This window comes from Lygodium microphyllum, chromosome 24, assembly GCF_053477565.2.
Source record: "Lygodium microphyllum isolate KBCC chromosome 24, Lygodium_microphyllum_v1.1.10, whole genome shotgun sequence".
Lineage (NCBI taxonomy): Eukaryota > Viridiplantae > Streptophyta > Polypodiopsida > Schizaeales > Lygodiaceae > Lygodium > Lygodium microphyllum.
The window spans coordinates 82,868,184-82,893,170 of NC_141158.1; the positions used below are offsets into that span (position 1 = coordinate 82,868,184).

Sequence of the window (24,987 nt, forward strand, 5' to 3'; positions counted from 1 at the left end):
CCTTATGCTGCATGCTTCAGGCGACCATAACTATGGTTAAAATGTAAATGAACTTTTACCTGAGTTCTCCTTCCTCCAATTTTTAGCAAATCATTTCAGTTTACTAGAGAGTTTCTGACACCTAACTTCAGACCTCCTGAACTTTATCATAATCCAGTTGTAGACCAATACTTAGTATCACAACAGATGTGCATAAAGACATATACATCTTTAGGTCGACCATCATCCATATTGCTACTAAATCCGATTGTCCAGTTTACAAGCTCCACAACTCCTGCACCCTACAGCACTCTACACCAATTTTTTTTAAAAGTATCTTTGGAAGAAGATTGTAAGGTGACTATACAGTCCACTGACCAGTATACCTCCCCCAGCCCTCCCCCTTGAACAATAAGACATATCCCTTGTATGAGAAGCTACCCCTCTGCCTCAACCTCCCATTTTTACAGTGTCCCCCCCTCCCCCCCCCCCCCCCCCCAAAAAAAAAAGCAAAAGCAAAAGCAGATTCCCTAGTTAGCATATGTCTTTCTGTACATAGAACTATCACTTAAGCAGTCTAATGTCTTCAATATTTGAGGAGAAGAGATTCCAAAGAATTAAACATGTCATTTCTCAAAGAATGATTAGAATAAACCCTTTACTCAGACTTGAGTAGAAACATTGGAAACCAGTGCATTGTGTTTCAGAAATAAAGAAGAAATTACCTCAGCATCGTTTGGACTTATTTTTGTTGCCCTTTTGAAACTCTCCAATGCTTTGTCTGTTCTCCCCTGTAGGACATATATATGTCCCATTGCCTAGACAAGAAGTGAGATTATTTTCACTATCAGATCAAACAGCAGGTCCAAATTCGTGAATCCAACTTTACAAGTTGAGTTGGTATCTTGCAGGATTCCGAATTACCTTAAGGCATTCACAATTCTCAGGCTGAACATCAATAACCTTTTCGAAGTTGGCCAGGGCACTCTTTAGCTCATTAAGCTTCAACTGTACCTGACCTAAGCCTGCATTGAGCAGCTAATGACATTATTTGAGTGCCATATGACCAAACAAATAAAACCGGATATTATTATTTGCAGTACTCTCCTAGCAGGTCCATCATGGATTCCAAGCTGGCATTATACAACCACCAGACAATGGGAAAAAAACAGCTGTAGCATAGGAGCCACATAGTTTCAAGGTAAAGACAACAAGACAATTAACAAAAAAAACAGTCACTAAAACCTCTCCAATGATAATTAATGCTTCGAATAAGCAATAATTATGCTTCCTTTGTTTGATCAACGATACACTTGTGCAAATGAGGTTTTTGTTGACAAAAAGGCAAAGTTGACTTCATATCTAAAAGCAAATGGGCTTTCAAATTTTGTTAGACATCAAACCAAGAGAAAAGGTATTCCTAGATGTATAAACTTTGAGAATCACACTTTGAGAATAAACAAAAAGTTAAAATGAAAATTGCATTGCTAAATCACAATTTTGAAACTTTTCTATATTAAAGAGCTGCAGAGGCCATGAGCTCTCTCTGAGGGACAGATCTATAGATATCCATGGAATTAGGTTGCCCATCCCAAAGTTTGAGGAGCTTTTGGACGTATAGCTTGCAAATGACAAAATATACTTGGATGGCAATGGGGAGAATTTTAGGATATTTCTAGATATAATATGAGCTTTTGTAGAGCCTCAGGAGCTCTTATGAATTGGCACAAATCCTATGGATTTGGATTTGTGACAATCAATGCCTGGATTGCCATATGGGGACTTCACTTGTGTTCTCCTAAGCACTTCAATGAGATACCATGGTCGTCATATGGTTACTGATATTACCTCAAAGCAGCAGCTAGCACCCTTACTCTTGAGCATTAGGCAAAAGCTTCTATATTGGAGCACAAAGAGACTCTCTCCAACATGTTTGGTGGTGCTCGCTAACCAAGTTCTACTTGCCACCATGCGGTACATTACTTCTTATTCGGTCTTCTCCAAATCATGCATCAGCCAAGTGAACCACCTCATCAAATGAGTCATGAGTGGATTTTAGGCAAACTTTATGGATCCATACTAGAACATGAGCTGAGCAAAAGGGGCAGAGATGCAGCAAAATTGGACATGTACACGAGCGAGGTTTAGGAGAGGTTACTCTAATCTTAACCACATCCCATACTTTGGGCTATCATTGGGAGGGCAGAGCACATGGGAGGTGCATCTTATGTTGTTTTCTGGATTGCTGCAAAGCATTTGACACAATGCCATGGGCTAAGCTAACACAAAGTCTATAGAGCTTTGGGGTCCTTGCTAAGACATAGTGGGTTAAATTGGCATTGTGAGTAGGTCATCATTAGACAAGTCCAAGCTCCAAGGAGGGGTGTCGAAGCAAATCATAACCACTTTGGAATGAAGCAAAGAAGCCCACTCTCTTTGTGCTGTAAATTGAGAGATCTCGTGGTAAATTGAAGAGATATCACATGACATTGATAGATTAGGAGGAGATTAAGCATGTGTTGGGTGAGCGTTAATACCTTTAGTAATGTATGCTATAGTGCTTCATATTGAGATGTTGTGGTACTAGGCTAAGAAAGAATGCAAAGCTAAGTTAAGAAACTAGAATGCAGCAGAAGATGAAGTAACAGAGTAAATGCAGTAGAAGAAGAAAATAATGAATTCATCAAGTACTTTATTATCTTCATGGTTAACCTCTGGTTGTGAGTCCTTCGAGATGGCTATATGTGGAGTAAGTTAACCATTACGACAAACATATGTGGAAAGAACCTAACAAATGTATGTTTGAATGCATTGTGCACGCGTACGTGTGTGTGTGTGTGTGTGCGCGCGCGCGCGCGTGTGTGTGTGTGTGTGAACTTATTGCATGTTTATTTAAATTGAATGCTTTCTTATGCTCATGACATATGTCCAATCTCAGCATCAAGGAGATGGCTATAGGTATAAGGCTTGTGAAGCAACCTATCTGCAACCAACCTTCCCCCTTGGAAAGGGCGGCAATTCCTTGATTCAGCACTTAATAATAGCAATCAGCAAATGAACATACCTTGAAATCCACAAATTACCTTGAAAATCTTGGATATTGGACACCCAATTGGCCCCAAAATTGGCACCCCTGATGATATTTCTTTCACTTGATTGCTAATGGAATGAGTACAAGCTAAGATTCACAATCTCATTTGTTGTTCCAAAAGGAACTTGCTGTAGCAACAATCAACAATCAATTCAGGCCAATTGCCCCTTGATTTTTCACCCAAGACTTGCACAAATGGAACCATCAACTGGCCAAATGCTGCCCCAATTTACAATGAAAGGGCTAGGATCTGAATTCCATGACAATCACACAAAGTTCAAGTGCAGAATTTAGTTGGATAATGCCTTCACCAATTGGCATGGGTCCTGATGTGGCTGTCAAGCCCTAATTTCTACAGAAATTTAGGGTTTACAGTAGAGATCTCTTTGCTGTCCACCAATATTGATTGAAATCTTATCCAAAAGGCTGAGAAACGCTGAGAATGACTAAGCACAAGCTAGAGAAAGTAAGAGAATGCCAGAAGAGAGAGAAATTCAGGAATTCTTGTGGAGAAACCCTTCAGATTGGCTGCAGCCTAACAAAAACTGCCCAATCACTATCATCTACTGCCACAAATGCAAAAAATTGCTGTTGCCAGCAAACAGCTGCAGTCGCCAGCGTTTTTAGACCCCACAATTGATGTCGCATGCTTCAAATGGGTTGTTTGCTGCTCTCGTTAACTCCAAAAGGTCACCCACAACTAGGAAATCAGACCAGCAGCCTGTTCTCTCTCTTCCTCTCAGCCTGAATGCACTAAATCTCTCTCTCTAGCCTCCAAAAACGTTTTTCAATTCAACCATTCTGAACTTGCCCAAAATTAATAATGCCTATCTATAATTAAATTGGCTAGGCCATTTGCAACCTAAAGTGGTCTCCAACCTCTGTTAACCCTTAGATTGGTATTAATTAATTAATTTATGCTAGTCCCTAATGTCACCACTGACACTTATTGGCCAAACCACTACCGTAGGGTCAAATCCAATTCCAACTGACCAACAAAACCCAGTCTACGTAACTTATCACAACTTTTGCCTTTGACACCCACTACATCCTCACGGTCGTTGGCCTGTTACCATGAAATAAAAGCCATGTGAATCACATGTGCTTAAACAACCTTGCATATTTGATTAATAATTTAATCAAATGTTATCAGCAAGATTATAGTATCTCAAAATTTCACCTCCCTATGACAGACCTTTCCTTTGAAATCCTTGCAATCGTCCTCAATTACATTGCACTGTACCAAAGGAAAAGTATACTAGACTAGAATTTCTATAAGGTATCACAATCACAACATTGCACACTATTGATCCTTAAATTGGCATTAATTAATTAACTAATGCAAGTTCCTAGTGTCACCACTAACACTTATTGGCCAAACCAGTGCCCTAAGGTCAAATCTTATTCCAACTAACTAACAAACCCCGATTGGCATAACTTATCACAACTTTTACCTTTGACACCCATTGCATTCTCAAAGTCCTTGACGTGTTACCATATGAAATAACTACCATGTGAATCACATGTGCTTAAACAACTTGCACATTTGATTAATAACTTAATCAAATGTTATCGGCAAGATTAAAGCATCTCAAAATTTCGCGCCCCCATGACACTATCCATCTTGGATTATCCCCATGAAGTTGTTATACTTATCATGTTCCTCCTAAGTTCTAATGTGAACACTCCCTTATCCCACGTGCACTTTTTACCTTCTAGCTAGAGAGGGTTTTTTCCTTGTGTGAATACCTGCCAATACATGTGATACTTAGTACCTTAGGAATTGTACTTTCATTCATTCTCACATAGTGGATGTGACTTTTCAACACACTCTCCTCTCCTATTCTTCACTTGTTCACTATGAGTATAGGTGGAGTGTGCATGTGCCCCAAGCTGAATCCTGACCTAACAATGGTATCAAAGCCATATCTCTCAACCGCCGCCACTTTGCTCGCACACCACCATAGCCACCGTTGAGCCTTGAGCTCGACTACTTTTCTTCTTCTCGGTTTACGTGCCACCTTCAACTCGAGCTTGATTGCATGTTGTGTTTCCTAGCCTACAACGAACAGGTGCTCGTTCATCCCGTATTGCATGCTACCTATCCCAACACTCTGTGCCAGTAGCATCAGCACCATTTACCTATCAAATTTTCACTAGTCCATTTCCCACATAAAATCTGTTCACACTCGACAACTGCTCTCGCACCCCACATAGGTGTCGTCACTACCTTGTTGAACATGCTCGACAGATCATCACCTACAGCCTGCGCATTTGACGAATTTGTCGATTGTCGTCAGCTTCTCGCCTATCACCTGCCGTCAAACACATAGTCTACAGCCTGCACCACATCGTTTACAACCTCGACAACTTTCTCTAAGTTGATGTCTTTACTAGACAACTTGCACATGTGTTGCTCGATATTATTTTCATTAAAATATTCTCCTTCCAAGCCTTAGTCAACATTAAGTCATTTACAAGTGCTAAAATTCGCATGCACTACCCCTATTAAGCACAAAATTTAGGGATTTCACAACAAACACCAATTTCCTTCAAATTTCTTCAACAAGTTTCAAGCTTTTACCTAAAAACCCCAAATACCACCAAATTTTTCGGGATTCTGCATTCTATGCTCAAAATTTGCTTGGTCTTGCATCAAAATTTGAGCTTTTCACATTCAAGCTCAAATTTCACTAGATTACATCGATTATATTTGGGACTTTTGCAAAATTTCCACAAATTCACCAACATTAAGACCAATTACACCTTCTCCATCGACATTTGCACACATCGAAGCCCTTTCAGCTTGGAATTCTTCATGGACACCATTAAATTTTTAAAAATTTGAGAGTTTTTTATCTTTTCGTTACTTTATTTTGTGCTACAACTACATTTGTACTTTGGACAGCAACTGGTTACAAAAATAAGAAGTTTTAGTAAGCAATGGTAAGACAAAATGATTTTCTTAACATGTTTGGGGACGCGGACAAATTAGATGACACTAATTATCCCATGTGGGCATACATGATGAAGCATCTAGTTGTTGCCAAGGATTTTCAGAGTTATGTATATGATTCTGAAGTTAGGCTTGCACGACCAGCTACACAAAAAGTCAAAAGTTCTTGTAGCTCATCCACAATCACCGATGGATCTTCCGCTCTAGCTCTTCTTGCACCTCCCACGACAAAGCAATTGAAATGGAATGGGCATGATATCCAAGCTCATGCTTTATTGCACTTTTGTACAAGAGACACGTTATCCCGTATATTCGATCGTGCACAAGGGCGTGGAATGCTTGGGATAAGCTTGCTTTGTTGTATTGGGAGCGCAATAAGACTCATGTATCCTATTCGTGGGAGCAACTTCAGATTTAGCACATGACAGAGGGTAATTCTATGAATGCATACATTACACGTGTCAAGGATATTACAAAGAAGCTTGCTAATATTGATGAATTAATTCCCAATGCATCTCTTATGCCTGTCAAATATACAACCGTCCATAGAGACAATAAGGTTTGCAGGGAGAATCACAGAGTGTATATGGCAAACACTAAAAGAGAAAAAAAACTAAGAAACACAAGAATACCATGATGATACATTGAATCATGCTATGAGAAGAAAAGTTGATACAATGGAGTTGAAGCTTGGAAGATAACTCCACTATCCAGTCTAAATTACGCGGCAACACCAATGGGAATCCCAACACCAAAGCTGCAAACAATGAGAGAGAGGACAAACTCAAAAACACAAGAACACCATGACAATACACCAAATCACGCTATGAGAAAAAAAGTTGATACAGTGGAGCTGAAGCTCAGAAGATAACTGCATTGTCATGTCTGAATCAAGCGGCAACACCTATGGGAATCCTGAGGCCAAAGCTTAGAATGTGGAAAACACAAACTGAGTTAAAGCTCAGAATAACTATATTGCCTGTCTGAATTAGACAGCAGTACCTCTTGGAATCTACGCAATGAAGGGAGTGAAAAGCAATCCTCCATGTAGTGGGCTATCAAAGTAATCACTAGATTGTAAAGGACGGCTGTTGAGGGAGCGAACTGTAGAGGCCTCTTCTATGCAAAATACAAGGTGGATGCTGACTTCAGCATGTAGAGACTGTTTCTAAGTGGAGAAGACTCAAAACGCAAGCAAACCGATGCCACCTCGTGGAGACTAGATGGTGGTGTTGGTGGTGGTGAAAAATGAATGAAGTGACTACCTATTTTTAGGCATAAGCTATCTAGGGTGGTGCACTACTATGTGGGTGCCCACTAAAAAAATGACCAAGATCTAGACACCAACTGTAAACGCCCCAAACAACTTAGTATGCTTAACAATTATGATATTCGCTTGTTTTCGAGATTTAATATAAAAGAGAATGAACACTTAAAGCTGAAAATGAAAATTACTCACAAAATTACAGCCATGAAAATGTAAAAGTAATGGAGACAAGATTGAGGGTTAAAGATGGGCAAACCCCCCCCCGAAGGAATATATATTTCTGCTCAACCCAAGTCCCTTAGGGAAGAGCTCAGTTACAATCAACCTGAGAGTGAGGAGAAGTAATTCTCACTCTCACAAGATCATGCAAAGATGTACAAACACACATGCATTATCTATTATGCAATGATAAGAACTGATTTCTTTACAGTATGAGAGAAGAAAGAGGGAAAATCAGCCTTTCTCCATCATTGAATAGTAGTACATGGATAGGGCTTGCTTCTTGTTGCTAAAATGGAAGAAAGAGCTTGAGAAGGAGGTGTTGTAATGAATTTACAGGCTTGTTGTCCTGTAAAACAGCAGTGATAGAAGAGGGAATATGGAGGAATTTGATAATGGAGAAGTGGGGGATGATGATGGGGATGGATGGGGCCAGTTTCTGGCTATCTGTGGGTGTTGTACATGAGTTTACAGCAAAGAAAAATGATGCTGAATGAAGAAAAACGAGTTCTTAATTATAGGAGAGGGAAGAGCTAGTACAAAAGGGAAAAGTGGAGTAGCACAAGACAAGTGTCCAGCCACATGTCATGAGATGTGACAAGTGGTGGGACACTTGAAAACTTGTGTGACAAGTGTCTTGACACTTGTCTCTTCTCTATGGCCTTCCTTTTTAGGTTGAATACTGTCAAGAGTAGAAACAACCAAATTTAGTAAGCATAGTCAGAGTACAGAACTTACTATTTTTAGAATGACATCCCTATTTTTTATGACTAGCATTTTTAGGCTAATTCGAGGCTCCTAAAATTTAGGGACCTGTAAATTCATTACAACACCTCCTTCTCAAGCTCTTTCTTCCATTTTAGCAACAAGAAGCAAGCCCTATCCATGTACTACTGTTCAACGATGGAGAAATGCTGATTTCCCCTCTTTCTTCTCTCATACTGTAAAGAAATCAGTTGTTATCATTGCATAATAGATAATGCATATATGTTTGTACATCTTTGCATGATCTTGTGAGAGTGAGAATTACTTCTCCTCACTCCCAGGTTGATTGTAACTAAGCTCTTCCCTACGAAACTTGGGTTGAGCAGAAATACATTCCTTCGGGGAGGGTTGCCCATCTTCAACCCTCAATCTTGTCTCCATTACTTTTACATTTTCATGGCTGTAATTTTGTGAGTAATTTTCATTTTCAGCTTTAAGTGTTCATTCTCTTTTATATTAAATCTCGAAAACAAGTAAATATCATAATTGTTAAGCATACTACATTATTCGGGGCGTTTACACCAACCCTTTTTGGGGCTATCAATACAAAACCCTAAATGAAGTGTGTAAATTGAAAAAGTTGTTTCTCAACGATATCTACAATCTTGGCTGATCTACCTAATACTTATCAAAGTTTTTCCACTACACTCCATCTACTTGCAAAAGAATATGTTAATGCTTACAGATTTGATACACTAGTATCACTATTGTTGCAAGATGAGCAATCAAGGTTGAATTGCTCTAATATAAATATGGATAACTAAGCATTTGCAGCCAACCATCGAAACAAAGAGAAGTCATGGCAACCCTCGAACTCAAAGGGAAATGGCAAAGCAACTTCTTCTATGGATTCCTCAAGCACTAAGGATGATGGTGCTAAGAAAAAGAGGTGCAATTATCATAGGAAGAAGGGATATGTTATTGAATAATGCAAAAAAAGGATAGTAGGTGAAAAGAAGAAACAATTGAGCACGAGTGTTGGTGAAAATTCAACAAATGCAAAGGGTGCAACCGCACAATTGGCAAGCTTGGACATTGCTTAGTCTTATGCCTTTGTTGTGCATTGTTCGTATGATCCTTCTTCACATGAGCATGGTCTTTTAGTTACTAAAAATTACAGCACATGGTATTTTGACAATGGCGCTTCTAAGCACATAACATTCTTTCATGACTTGTTTTTATCACATGCAAATGTACAAAGGAGGGAATCCATCGTATGTGCAAACAATGCTTCGTATAAAAAACAAGGCATTGATCAAAATCCCATTATTGTAGTGAATGGAAAAACTATCGTGCTTGAAAAGGTCTTATATAGACTAGTCATAAAGAAAATTTTACTTTCAATTTCAACCATTGCATGTATTGGTTTTGTGGTTTAATTCCATATGGATCGATGCACTATCTGTGACTATACTGATGGGGATGCCCCTCATTGTCACTAGTACTTCATACAATGGATTCTACCAACTTAATTTCTATGAGATGAGAGGAAAGCATCAGAGGATGCAGTACATATTGATGCCACCATTGTGGATGACATTGAGTTATAGCATGTTTGGTTTTGTCATCTTAATTATAGCAGTTTGCTTCGCCTAAAAAGTAAAAATATGGTGCTTGATCTCCCTCCCTTGAATGCACCTACTCATAATGTATGTGAAAGTTGTGTACTTGGCAAAATGCAACATCCTTCATTTTCCCAAGGGTGGTTCTATGCATGCTGATCAGAAATTATAGCTTGTGCATAGGGCCCATTGCATGCCAAATCCATCAAAGGATATTTGTACTTTGTTACCTTTATTGATGATATAACTTGTCATTGTTGGGCATATGCTTTAAAGAACAAATCTGAAGTGTTTGCATGCTTTAAAACATTCTAAACCTTGGTTGGAAATGGCAATGGATGCAAGCTGATTACACTACGTACTGATCGAGAGGGGAATTATATGTCACGGAAGTTCAACTCCTTGGCCAAAAGGGACATTATCCATCAATATAGGATGCCTTGCATACCTCAACAAAATGGTGTGGCTGAAAGAAAAAATCACACTTTGATGGAAATGACACATTGTATGCTATCACACAATAAGCTTCCCCCAAAGTTTTGGCTTGATGCTATCGTGTGTATAGTGTATGTATTGCATCACAACCCAACTAAAGCATTGATTGAATGTACATCTTATGAGGCTTGGAATGGCCAAAAACCAATGGTGTCACATATTCATGTCTTTGGTTGTTTGCATAGTTGCATCTACAAAACGGGTAAGAAACGTTTATTACCTTTTTGAGGCATTTCTTATGCATCAAAAAAATGTCACTAGCTCAAAAGTGAGGTTTTGGCCCAAAAAAGTATACCCTATCATGAAAGCACCTTTTACCCTTGTAAAAGCACATGAAAGTGGTGTTTTCCCCCTTCCAATCACTTCTTCTACATAAAACCTTGGGATTCATGAACCGTGATAGGGTATAGCCCTTCCAGACAATCCGTGAACAATTTGCATTCTACAAAATTATGTAGAGCTTATGATGCCTCTCCAAGCTATAAGACACAACAGCTCAACTTGAGAGAGAGGAAGAGGCTAGAGAGAGAGAGAGAGAGAGAAAGAGGAGAGGCTTGAGAGGAAAAGAGGGTATGAGAAGCTTGAGAGAGAGAGAGAGAGAGAGAGAGAGGCTTGGGGGAGAAATAAGAAAGAAAGAAGAAAAAAAAAAGAAAGGAAAAAAGAAAGTTGTAGACTTGAAGGAGAGTGGCCAAAAATTAATAACGTAGGAACCTTGTTTCCTACATTGCCGTTTCCTAAACTCCTGGCTACTACGGTTGTTTGGCATATGCTTTGGTGCCACAACCATAAAGACATAAGCTAAAAGACAAGGCTCTCAAATGCATTTTTATTGGTTATAGTGCAAAAAGTAAATGATACCACTTGTAGTGTCCCTCCACCAACAAGATTTTTATTAGTAGAGATGTGGTATTCACTGAACATGCTGGTCAGCCCTTCATGGACGAAAAAAATCAGCCCCGTGTGAGGCCTATGGACATGTTTAACAGTTTGTTGCCTTTATTTCAGCAAACTTAACTTGATTTTGGTCAATTTGAGCAACCTATTGAGGATTTACAACAGCAAACACACGCTGAACAGCAACCTAATTTTCAGCAACCTATTGAGGGTTTACAACAGCAAACACATGCTGAACAGCAACCTATTGAGGGTTTACAACAGCAAACACATCCTAAACAGCAACCTAATTTTCAGCCCATTGATCAAGGCATTGTTGATTATGAAGTGGCCGATGAGAGGGCTGCTATTTGGGAAGCTAAAACAGTCCCTAGATGACTATTAGATACATCACAAGACAGCAAACAGCCTGTTTCTCTTCCCTCTAGAACTAAGATAGCCATTGGCCATGCATATGATAACTTGGTTGTGCAAGCACTTATAGCTATTGTATGCATTGAAGAACATATTTCTCTACATGATGCTTTATAAAATAAACATTGGATGGCAGCTATGCAATGAGAGTTTAATTCTGTTCATAAAAATGACACATGGGAGTTATGTGACTTGCTTGCTAGCAAGTATGCTATAGACACTAAGTAAATTTACAAATTAAAATGCAGATCTGATGGTAGCATTGATCACTATGAGGCACATCTTGTTGCCAAAGGATATGCCCAACGTCATGGGATTGATTATGATGAGATGTTTCCACCCACTTCACGTATGACTACCAATGCAATGTCATTGCTTTGGTTGCTTATTATGATTGGCATATGCATCAGTTGAATGTAAAGACTGCTTTTTTGAATGGTGATCTTCATAAGAAGGTTTATGTCACTCAACCTCCTAGCTTTGTTCAAAAAGGGTTAGAAAGAAAAGGGTGTTGTTTGCATAAGGCCCTCTATGGTTTAAAGTAGGCACCTAGGGCATGGAATGAGAAGATACATGTATACTTGATTGCTCTTGCCTTTAGTAATTCACACATTGAAAGCACACCATGTCCACAAAGATGGGGATAGCCTCTTGATTCTGATTCTTTATGTGGATGGCATGTTGTTGACTAGACCTCATGAGACACATGTTTTAGCCTTAAAAGCTGAAGTGCAACATGCTTTAGATGTGATAGATCTTGGCTACTTGCACTACTATCTCAGTATACAATTTACTACAGTTGAGGGGGGCATTATTTTGCAACAATCTAAGTACATTGGGCAGCTTCTTGAGCATTTTCAAATGCAAGACTATCTCTACCCCCCTTAAGACAAGTAACATGTTTAAACTTCAGGATGCAAGAGAACCTTTCGATGCTTCTCTTTAACAGCCAGCTATTGGCTGTTTATTGTATTTGTGTAATACACAGCTGGATATTCAATTTGGGGTCTCTCAATTGGCACGATTTATGCATAGCCCTAGTACTACACATTAGGAAGCAATTAAACATGTCTTTCATTATCTCAAAGGCACTCAAACATTGGGCCTTTTTTATCCCAAAGACACTACTCTTTACTTGCATGCATTTATAGATAGTAATTGGGCTGGTTGTTTTAACACAAGGGTGTCCACTACTGCCAATTATTTCATGCTTGGTGATTCATGCATTGCTTGGCTGAGCAAGAAGCAATCTACAATGGCCACATCTAGCTGTGAAGCTAAGTACAAGGCAGCATTTACAGCTACATCAAAATGTGTATGGCTCACACACCTTTTGGTTGATCTTAATGCGGGGACAACAATCACGCACTCGTATCTACACTGACAATTATATTGCCAGGGTAGGTGCGAGAGATCCAATTTTTCATGCTCGCATTAAGCACACTGAGGTGCATTATCATTATGTCAAAGAGAGGCTCCATATAGGGAATATTGACTTGGTTTATTTCCCTATACATAACAACTTGGCAAATATGTTTACAAAAGCTCTCTCTAGAGAGAAGTTCAAAGCCTTTCGCAAGGCTCTTGGCTTGATATCATTTGGGGATTAATCTAGTTTTTCCTGTATAAATTCACATCATTCAATCGAGGGGAGTTTGTTACACTCATCGTGTTTCTCCTAAGTTCTAGTGTGAACGCTTCCTTCTCCCACAGGCACTTTTTACCTTCTAGCTGGAGAAGGGCTTTCTCTCCGTGTGAACACCCATCAGTGTGGGTGTGGTACTCAGTACCTTAGGGATTGTACTTTCATTCATTCTCACATAGTGGATGTGACTTTCCAGCATTCTCTTCTCTTTTGCTATTCATTTGTTCACTGTAAGTGTGTGTGCGAGCGTGCTTGCTGTTAAACCCTAACCTAATAGAAGTAGATCTTTAACCATAAGAGAGGGTAGCAGCCCCACTCATTAGTATTGTTTCATTTCTCTCATTGTCAGCATTGTACATGTTACACTTGCAGTGCATACAACTGTGAGTTCAGTTAGTTCACTAAATCTCATTTTATTTTCTTGTTCTTGTTGATAAGACAACACAAGCAATTCAATTCATCATTTGGGTATCAAAGGTCATTTTGGCCTCTTCAGAGACATTACTCTCCCCCTCCCTCCCTAACACCCATGCCTGTCGCATATCCCATCTCTGCCCTCTTGTGCCAGTCCATTCACACGCTAACTGCCACTGCCTGTCCTGTGTGGTATCAGCCAATCTCACATGCATTTGTCACATTAGAACATTGCCTTTAACAGTAACTTCACCCATCAGCACACTTCAGCCCATTGCATGCACCTAGAAGAGGTCTTCATCAAGAATTCAAAAGAACTAGGGTCTTAAGTTTAGTCTAGCAAAAAGGCTGGTTCTCTGGAGCTAATAAGACCAATGCTCAGTTCCAAGTTGCTCCCACTAGAAATCAGTTGACTGGGTTAGATGCATGCGGATCACCTTCAGAGATGTAGTTCACAGAATTCACTTTCTTGAGGATTTGCAAGCCAAACCATTTTCTCCTCTTTAGAGGAGGCGATATCCACTAGCCCATGTGACTCCCCCCAAACCCAAATCAAAAATAAAAAAGAATAGAATAGAATAAAACAAACTTTTGAACCACCTCCTGTTTGGTTTTTTAAGTGATAGATGGATCATCTTACAAGGAGGGAAGGGGGAAAAAACCAACGTTTAGTGCCAATACTGATCCAATAACCTTGAATTTTAAAAACGAGGGACCTTCATAGTGGCATCCCGATTGGAAAAAGGAGGTTTCTAATTCCCGCTTTCTCAGTTGACAAATTAAAAATTATATTCTAGAAATCCAGTCAATTCAATCAAATGAAAACAAAAACTTTGACTGCTACTTGTATTTCTGTTTTCAAACAAGTACACATAGATGATGGTTCACCGTAGAAAGGTAAAATGAAGTCTTTTGGATTCTTCAGCTCATTGACTGCTCCCCTGTAGTATGTTGCTGCTGTCTCATAATCACCCTGCAAACACACACAAAAAATATCATTTGCACTAATATAGGCAAATGCTTCTTGGAAAAAAAGATAATTTTGATAACTGTCTCTACACATCAATATATGCAAACTAAGCAAGTAACATATTAGTGGCATTGATGTGCTCTTTTGCCAGCCTGAATAAGGCTGTTGTAAATGATGCACATTATGATTTTCCACTAGTGTTGGCTGCATTGGTAGCTAGAAAGCACACAAATAGACACTGCTAGGATCACTCAAGAAGCCTTGTAACATCTGGTGTCGGTCTTTGTGTTCTATCAGTCTTGTCACTATTCTAAATGCCATACAAGCTTCAAGACATGATGATGATGAGCATTTGATCCCTTCCAAGACAAGGGATGTATCAAGCACTCCAAGAAACTCAAGAAGTTTTGGTGGAAAGAGATTGTAAAAGTTAGTTCACGGCAAGGTAGTCAGGGATCTACACAAGAACTGATGCAGATGTTGACATTTAGTGAGCATATCAAAGTCTCAAGAAGACTTTATCATAGGAACACATTTTTTGAAGCCTCAAATAGGCTTAACACTTGTAGCATAGAATGGGAGCTATGATAAGGTTCAGATTAGGATTTTAATAAAGCCTTGTAGTGGCTTACTTGTGGGAAATGAACCAACTCAAGAAGACTTATCATAGGAACACATTTTTTGAAGCCTCAAATAGGCTTAACACTTGTAGCTTAGAAAGGGGGCTATGATAAGGTTCAGATTAGGATTTTAATAAAGCCTTGTAGTGGCTTACTTGTGGGAAATGAACCAACCTTCTTACATAGCATATTGCACTTAATGCCTAATGCTTCATGGTAGCCATTATTGGCATGTTTGAAATCAATTTGATGCTAGACTGTAGTAGCAAGCTTACAAGGGCTTTGACACGTGAAATAAGCTAGATACCTTGCATGAAGGACACGTGGAATGCAATTGTGGCTACGTAGACTGACAAGCAGGATCTGATCATGCTGTGATGGAGTACTCCAGCAGCACTATAAAATGGCCATTGAACTTTGCAATGAAGTGGAAAGGGGCAACACAATAATGGTAAAGCAAGGACATCATCTCTTGGTTTTCTTCTCACATTGTTCGTTAAGGGCATGGGCTACTATTATTTTATCTTCTCCCTTCCATTTGGAGTTAACATCAGAATCATATGAGCTATCTTTCTTCCCTTCTACTCTCTCAAAACCATGTGAACTGTCTTAAATCATTCGATACTTGGTTGGCTGTCATAAGGACCTGAATTTTTATTGCTTTGATTAGCATTTGATCAAAAGTTAATCAAATATGCTAATGTAACTTGCACATGTGAGATGCAAGTAAATTATTTCACATTGTCTGACCTAAGAACCCGAGATATCAATTGATGCCAAAAGCAAAAGTTGTAATGAATTATGTCTAATAGATAGTAGGTGATACCTAGTCTCGAATTTGGGCCTAATCAATTTATTGGCCACTAATGTCAATGTTGACATTAGAGACTAGGCATTAATTAATAAATACTACAATAATTGCTCAAGGATACTTGGAAGACAAATTGGCCTAGCCAATTTAATTATTGGCTGGTGGAATCATTTTTTGCATATTGGAATAATTATTAAATTCATTTTCAAAAATAATCTTTTGATTAATAGGCTGAATAATGTTGTAAAATGGAATAAGAAGGCTACCACTTGGCAAAACTTGCCCATACAAATGAAAAAAAACGTTTTTAGGAGCTGATGGATGTCTATTCCAACCATTGTGAGAGAGAATGAAGCTATTAGAAAGTAAGAAGATGCTGCTAAAGTAATTTGCAACCACCAAGGATCATTCCTACAGCAGGTGACAGCAATGTGGAACCCTCCAAGAGCAGGTGACAGCAGCCCAAGGACATTCTAGTACAGGTGACAACACACAAGGGGAAAACAGTCTCTCTGGTGGTCCTAAGCTGTAGATGATAGCTTCCATGGCCATTTGAGCAAGGCAACAACAATTTTTCAGCATTTCTCGCAATCAAACTCTAAAATTCCTCTCTCTACAGTATTCTCTCTCATTCCCCAGCCATCTCTCGAAGTTATCTCGACAGAAGTAGAAATAAGGGTTTGACAACCACCTCTAGTTGCGTACTCAAAATTTAGGGCTTGGGACTTGAATTCCAACAACTAAAATTAAAGAATTTCAAGGAGATTCAAGTGGCCAAATAGCCAATGTCAATTCGAGGCTAAATTTGTCTTATAAGAAGCAAGGTGAATGCCAATAGTCGAGCAAACCAAGGGGTAATTTGATTTGAAGGCTTGTTGGTCAGTTTTAATAACAAATGGCACTTGGATTAGCAGAGCAAGTCAAAGGATCTCAGTTGTACTCCATCCATTTGCAATAAAAGTTAAAGAAATACTGCAAGGAGTGCCAATTTTGGGACCAAGCTATCCATTGTCCAAGATTAAAGTGTGCATTTCAAGGTCTCATTTTCCAAGATACCATCAATTCCCTCAAATTGGTGGACTAGAGGCACCAGATTGAAGGTCAAAAGCTTTGCTTTAGTGCTAAAATTGTATTCAGCTGGGCATTATAGCAATAATATCTTCAGATACTGAGATGGAATCAAACAAGAATGATGCCTCTCAATCTAAAAATTCACAAAGTGTTGGGAAAAATGCGATGCTTGATCTTGGAGAAGGTATACATCATGGGCAGCAAGCTAAGAATGAGGAAATTGGACAAGAGGTAGGTCCTTCTAGGTCTCTTGAAAATGATGACTAGAAAGAGAAAAATGAATTTAATGACCAATTTAAAGATGAGCTGAGGACAACAACTGAAATGTTTATGCAATCAGCAAATGATCCTCAATTCATGGACTTTTTGAACTCCTTATAACAGGGCAGCAAAGGCAAGAAGAGGAAATCATCTTTGAGCGCTTTGGGACAATAAGATACACTGAAGAAAGAGCCAATACAGCAACATGATGTTCCAAATGTAGGTAGTGAGTATAAGCAAATGATGCCAATGGGGCAATTGGTGTACATGCAAGGCCAACTTGGAAGTGCCAATCCAATGCTTTTTGGATAGAGGAGCACACATGCAATGATGGGACACCCATGGTACTTTGGTGGTGGCACTAGTTTCCATGCTATAGTGAGTCAAGGACTGCATATGAGGATGTATAGAACAACTCCTTATGGTTTACAGCAACCGACTCCATGTATTCGGGTATAGCTCGTTATATGCATAACCCCATAAAGAGCAATGTTGCATGATGCAGGATACAAAGTGGCAATTTTAGCAATGCATATATGCAGCCACTATGTGTGGGACTCAAGGTATTAATGCTAGTCAACCAAATACAATGTTGTATATTAGTTAAGTTGGAATCGCAACAATATGAAAGTTCCAAGGATCTCTATGCTCCAAAGAGCCAAAGGCCTAGAGCCTAGGGGAGGTTTCGAGGCAAGTAAAGTTAGAGGTAAAGTTTCCATGTGCTTCTTGATGAAGCTTCAGCATTGTTTTACCTATGAAAGAATACAACTGGATGGATGAGGATGACCTCACAAATCATCATCAATGATGCTCTTTACCTTGATGTGTTTCTGTTAGAGCTGATTTTAGATCGGGCTCTTTTAGTCTCAATATAGCATAGAAGGTCCAAAGTATTGCCTAATGATCGATGGGGAGGTTGCATCTCCACTCCCCTAATGATGGACAACTTAGTTATGTAGTGGATCTCAGATGTACTTGGCTTGCATCCAAGGTAATGTATATTGACAGTATTTCTCCCATTGGGATCACTATTCAAGGTATTAGTCACTGTGAGTCAGTACTCATATGGTATGGTTTACACCCAGTCGGTACTCATATGGTATGGTTTACACCCAGGCTTTGGAACTATATATTTGCAAGGGTATTGACATGTATGGAATACATGGAATGTACATTCAGACACAATGTATACTTGCAAGGCATGTATGGGATATATCGATGGTATGAACTATACATTTATAGGTGATGCAAAAGAAGTACAATTTGATGAGTTACATGTGGTTTGCAGTTGATGCATGCTTTGCATCAGTATCATGTGGTACATCATTGCTATGAGATGTTCGTTATGCTTATTTTATGTATTACAATGCTCTAGTGGTTAGAACAATGTTGGGTTTTGGCATATTGATGCATTCCTTATGGTTTTGATAGTGGTTAAGATTCATGTGTATAAATTGTAACTGGTTTCAGTAACTCGAATTTCACATGCAAAGGGCATGAGCATGGTTAAGCAATAGATACACATGTTTTGACTACGATGTCAACATGTATTTTCAATGGTGGCAGCATATGCTTTGGTACATTGTAGTGCAATCGATGACAATTGCAAGGATTTCAAGGGGATGGTCTATCACAAAGACATGAAATTTTATTGCTTTGCTTAGCATTTGATTAAAAATTAATCAAATATGCTAATGTAACTTACAAATGTGAGGTGCAAGTAAATTATTTCATAATGTGCAACCCAAGACCTCGAGATATCAATTGGTGCCAAAGGCAAAAGTTGTAGTGAGTTATGCTTCACAAATACTAGGTGGTATCTCGTCTCATATTTGGGCTTAGACAACTTTATTGACCACTAATGTCAATTGTGACATTAGAGACTAGAGATTAATTAATTAATTAATGTCTATCTAAAGAACAATAACTACTCAACAATACTTCAAAGACAAATTGGCCTAGCCAATTTAATTATTGGCACGTGGAATTATTTTTCCCGACACTAGAATAATTATTAAATTAATTTTCAAAGTTAATCTTTTGAAAATTAATTTAATAACCGGATAATGTTAATTGGGATTACAATATTTCCACTTGGCAAAACTTGCCCATACAAATAGGAAAAACGTTTTTGAAGGTTGGTGCAAGTCTATTCTAGCCATGTTGAGAGAAAAGGAGACTCCTAGAGAGCAAGGAGATGTTGTTGATGTGATTTGCAGCCACCAAGGACAATTCCTACAACAAATGACAGCAATTTGGAGCCCTCCAGGTGCACGCGACAACATCCCAAGGTCCTTTTGGTCCAACTAACAACATACAAAAGATGACAGCTGTCTTTCTAGTGATAGCTTCCATGGTAATTTGAGCAAGGTAGCAGCAATTTTTCAACATTTCTCACGATGAAACTATAAAATTTCTCTCTATACAATAATCTCTCTCATCCCCCAACAATATCTCAAGTTATCTCAATAAAATCTAACCATTTGAGTCATTAAATGTGGAGATATTGAAAAATCCTAATTTATGGCAAAAATTAGAGTTTGATAGCAACCTCGAGATGCGTGCTCGAAATTGAGAGCCTAGGACTTGAATTCCAACGACTGAAATTAAAGAACTTCAAGGAGATTTAAGTGGCCAACCAGCCAATGTCAATTTTATTGGGTTTGACTCATGTCTACGCTCATAGAGGAGTGTCGATGATCCTTAATAGGAAATTGAGGCACTTTTTACTCTCCTTACGAGAGGTTTTTTCCCCCAATTTTATTCTCTTTTATTTTATGTGTCTATGTTACACAGTTTGGGCACTTATCATGTTTTACATCTTTCCTGTAAGAACTCACATTGGCAACCCTAAGGTTTAAGAGTTGTACTTTGTACTTGCACATTACAATCTTTGATTATTGCATTGGGGTCATGCCTTAACTCTCACACTCTCTTCACTGTCAACTGTACTCTCAGAGGAGCTTCGATCTCTGTCCTCTAACATCTCACATTTGGTATTAGAGCAAACCTTCAGCTCAGCTGAGCTCCACCTACATTGTCTTCAACTCCACCGGAGCCACCTCTAGCAACTGCTAGCAGCCAGCACCACCAGCGCAGCTGTTGCTAGGCACCTAGTTTTGGCCTGCGACGCCGCCCCTTTCACCCTGCGTCTCCGTCAAGCACACACCAGCCCAACTACCCCCGTCCCTAACTTGCCAGTGCCAACAAATGCCCCACCTGCCCTATCCGTCACTTGCGCTGCCATTAGATAGGCTACGTCTCCAGCTCTGCAATGCCTACCCAACCCCCGCCTGCAACCTGCATCAACACCCTGGTCTTCAAAACGCCAACTGAGCCACCTGCACCACCACCTATTCTACTAGGTCTCCCTACTTGGTTCAGCTCTGCACCAACTGTATCAATGGTAAAAAGGTAAATTTTATTAATCTTTTAATTCAAATTTGATCCTTTGGAAGGGGCTTTTGCCTAGGTAGCATATTTCTATTCTTGCACGTGTCTGGGACACATTTATTGCAGAGATTTTGTGATTTTGGGGCAAGAAATTTGGGGCTTTTAAAGTCAGCTCTTGCATTGGCAAATATACATCAGTGTGAGTCTATAGTGGACTCAATTTGTGCATTTTGGGACAACAAATTTTGGGGCTTTTGCATTTTTTGTGTTGTTGAGCATTGTTTGTGCATTGGACAAACTGCACATCAAATTTGTTTTGACTGGGTGTGATCAAATTTGCTAATTACAGCAAGGTGCTTGCTGTAATTTTTGAAAATTCTCAAATTTCCAAGTTGGTCCAGCTTAAAGTATTGCTCTTGTGCTCTTTGACCAGTGACATTTACCATGGCCAATTAGGGACAAGGTGGTGTATTTACATATGTATCCAAGGAGGATAGGTTGGATAGCAACAACTATTCTCTATGATATTTTATGATGAACAAAGTGCTAATTGCAAAGAATCTTTGGGATTATGTAAGTGGTGAAAAAGTTCGGCTTGTAGTTGTAGCTCCTATCACACCTCTAGGAAGACGTGGTCAAAGGCTAACTCAGCCAGCCTGCTCAACCCACTCCAACCCAACCACTTCCCCAGAGATCAACAACACAAAAGTCTTGGGACACATGGGATGCTCAAGCTTTGACGTCATTGATTGCATTGGCAATTCAACAGTCTATCATTCCGCACATATGGTCTCCAACTTCTTCATGAGAAGCAGGATTGACACTTGAGCGGACGTTTGCATGAAAAAATGAGACATGCATCTCTTTCTTGAAGAAATAGCTTGAGAATGTGAAGATGGATGAAGGTGATTCCAAGCAGGATCATCTCAATAAAATTTAGGACTTGCGTAAGAAGCTTATGAATGTAGATGAGTATTATTCGAATACGTAGTTTATCTCTACTACTATGAATTCATAGCTACCCTCGTATTTGGCCTTTCATATGGCCTTAAATCTCACCATGAAGTTTTCTCCACAACCACTTACTTTTCTTCAATTGGTTAGTTTGCCCTTAGGAGAAGAATAAACAAGAAAAAACAGTGGGGTGCATGTAATAGCCTCTGAATAAGCTTTTATGGCAAGGCAAAAGGGCAAGGGCAGCCAAGCAAAAAAGGCTCTGCAGAGCTCTGGAACTTCAGGTACTTCACAGAGTAGCAAGAAACAAGAGTTTTTGGATGGAAACAAATATGTGTGCTTGCCATGTTTTGAACAAGTGCCCTACCAGGGCATTAAAGAATATCACACCTTTTGAGGCTTGGAATGATCAAAAACCTTCTATTGGACGTTTTTTGTACTTTTGGGTGTCTTGCGTATGCTCACATTTCCAAGGTACTAAGAAAGAAGTTAAACAACAAGGCTATTAAATGCATTTTTGTAGGGTACATCAGTCAAAGCAAAGGATATAGATTATACGATCCTGTCTCTAAGAAAGTATTTGTCAGTAGGGATGTTATTTTTCATGAAAAATCTGAATTATCCCTTGCTGGTTTGATACATATCAAGCTGCCAATTATGTATTTGAAGGGTTGCTCCCCATTTCTTTTGGTGATACAGCTAGAGCTTCAACAAGTATACATAATGTTCAGCCACCTACTCCATTCAGTAATGCGGAAAATTAGCCTATGGCTGATCTGAATATTCAGCAAGATGCTGAATTTGAAGTTCAGTAAGAGCTTGTACACAATCAAGAAGCTAGGCAAATGCCTAGATTGTACTTACAAACTATGAAAGATAGACATTTGGATGCTCATATTCCTGGTCGTACTAAAAGACAAGCTCATCTGCATGATGGTCCTAATACAAGGAAGTTTGTTGTGGTAAAGCATACACTTGACGATGAGGAGCCTGAATGTTTTGAGGATGCACAACATAGTGTGTATTGGATGGCAGCAATGCAAGCTGAGTTTGATTCTATCACAAAGAATCAAACATGGGATTCAGTGACCTTGCTTGTTGGGAAGAAAGCCAGTGCAACAAAGTGGATCTATAAGCTGAAAAGAAACGCAAATGGATCCATTGATAAGTATAAAGCCAAGCTTGAGGCCACAGGTTATGCACAAAAGAAAGGCATTGACTATCAGGAAACATGTGCTCCTACATGCCGCATGACTACCATTCGATCTATGGTTGCTTTGGTTGCTCATCATGGTTGGACTGTCCACCAGCTTGATATGAAGACTGCATTTTTACATGGGGAACTTCAAGAATAAATGTATGTACAGCAGCCCATTGGTTTCGCAGTTGTGGGATCTGAACACTTGGTAATGCAAGCTAAAAAAGGCTTTGTATCATTTGAAGCTCCCCAAGCTTGATATGCAAAAATTGATGCCTTTTACTCAACCAAGGGTTCATTAACATTTCATCAGAGTCTACACTTTACATAGGTAAAGAGAGGGGATCCGTGCTGGTCATTTGTCTTTATGTTGATTATCTTCTCCTCAAAAGGACACATGCTGATCAGATTTCAGCATTCAAACAAAGTTTGCAGCAAATTTTTGAGATGTCAAACTTAGGGCCTTTGCACTATTATTTGGGCATTCAGTTCATTCATGATGATTGTCACAATCTAGATACATTGGTAGACTTCTTGAGAGGTTTGGCTTACAAAATTGCAAGCCAATTTGTACACCAATGGAGATTGGACTTGAGCTGTCTTTGCATGCTGCCAGTGTTTGATATCCATACATATGCTCCAACAGTTGGATGTCTCATTTACTTATGCAACACAAGGCCAAACATTCAATTTGCAGTTTCAGCCTTGAGCATTTGATATATGCACCACCCACGCATGTCACATTGGCAAGCTGTGAAGAGTGTTTTTCATTACTTGCAAGGTACTAGGACTCTTTGATTGCTTTATGCCAAGGGGGAACCACTGCAACTACATGCTTACAGTGATTCAAATTTGGTTGGTGATTTTGATTCACATCACTCTACTAGATGTAATTGTTTCTTTCTTGGCTCATCTTGCATCTCTTGGCTTAGCAAGAAAGATCCGTTGTTGCCACATTGACTTGTGAAGCTAAATACAAGGCAGCTTTCACTACCACAATTGAATGTGTATGGCTCTTGTTGGTTGATTTTGATATAGTTGTCACAGAGCCTACTCCTCTGTTTACTAACCATCAAAGTACCATTGCAATGGCACTAAACTCAATGTTTCATGCACCCACGAAACACATAGAGATCCACTATCACTTTGTCAGAGAGAGGCTACATGCAAGAGATATCAGCCTTGTCTATTGTCCTTCCACCGATAATGTGGCAGACATCTTCACCAAAGCTCTTCCTCGTGACAAATTCGAAGCATTCTGTAATGCTTTAATTTTGATCTCCTTTGGTGGATGATCCTTCTATATTGATCACTCTTCACTACCGGGGGTTTGTTGGATTTGACACACGCCTACACTCACAAACGAGGTGTCAATGATCCTCAGTAGGACACAGAAACAATTTTTACCTCCTTACGAGAGGTTTTTTTTCCCAGTTTTGTTCTCTTTTATTTTACGTGTCTATGTTAAACAGTTTGGGCACTTATCGTGCTTTACACCTTTCGGGTGTGAACACACTTTAGCAACCCTAAGGCTTAAGGGTGTACTTTGTAATTGTACATTACACTCTTTGATTATTACATTGAGAGTCGTGTCTTCACTCTCATACTCACTTCACTATCAACTGTACTCTCAGCTGAGCTTCGATCTCTGTGTATCCTCTCACATCTCATAAATTTGGGACTAAATTTGTCTCGCAAGGACTAGGGTGAAAGTCAATCCCTAAGCAAACAAGGGGTAAATTGGTTTGGAAGATTGCTGGTTAGTTTTGACAACAAGTGACACTTGGATTAGTGAAGGGGGTCAGAGAATCTCGATTGTACTCCATCCATTTGCAATAAAAGTTAAAGAAATGCGACAAGGGATGCTAGTTTGGGGGCCAAAAAGCTGTCCATTGTCCAAGATTAAGGTGATAAAGTGTGCATTTGATGGTACTTGGTATCATCGTTGAGATATCATTGAAAGCATCAGCTAGTGAACTATAATAGGCTTCTTCAAAAATCCAACCAC

The 24,987-nt window shown here is 39.3% G+C and overlaps 1 protein-coding gene across 4 annotated transcripts in view; it reads right to left on the reverse strand.

The window, feature by feature from the left end:
* The window catches only part of ELF8 (binding protein), a 162,285-nt gene that overhangs the window by 99,369 nt on the left and 37,929 nt on the right, over nucleotides 1-24,987 (reverse strand). For all 4 annotated transcript variants that reach the window (XM_087665528.1, XM_087665527.1, XM_087665529.1 and 1 more), the window contains exons 8-10: nucleotides 14,590-14,674; nucleotides 904-1,004; nucleotides 705-797 (exon numbers count right to left, since the gene is read on the reverse strand). In XM_087665528.1, the coding sequence (XP_087521654.1) occupies nucleotides 705-797; nucleotides 904-1,004; nucleotides 14,590-14,674 (279 nt within the window). The remainder of the gene's footprint in view (nucleotides 1-704; nucleotides 798-903; nucleotides 1,005-14,589; nucleotides 14,675-24,987) is intronic.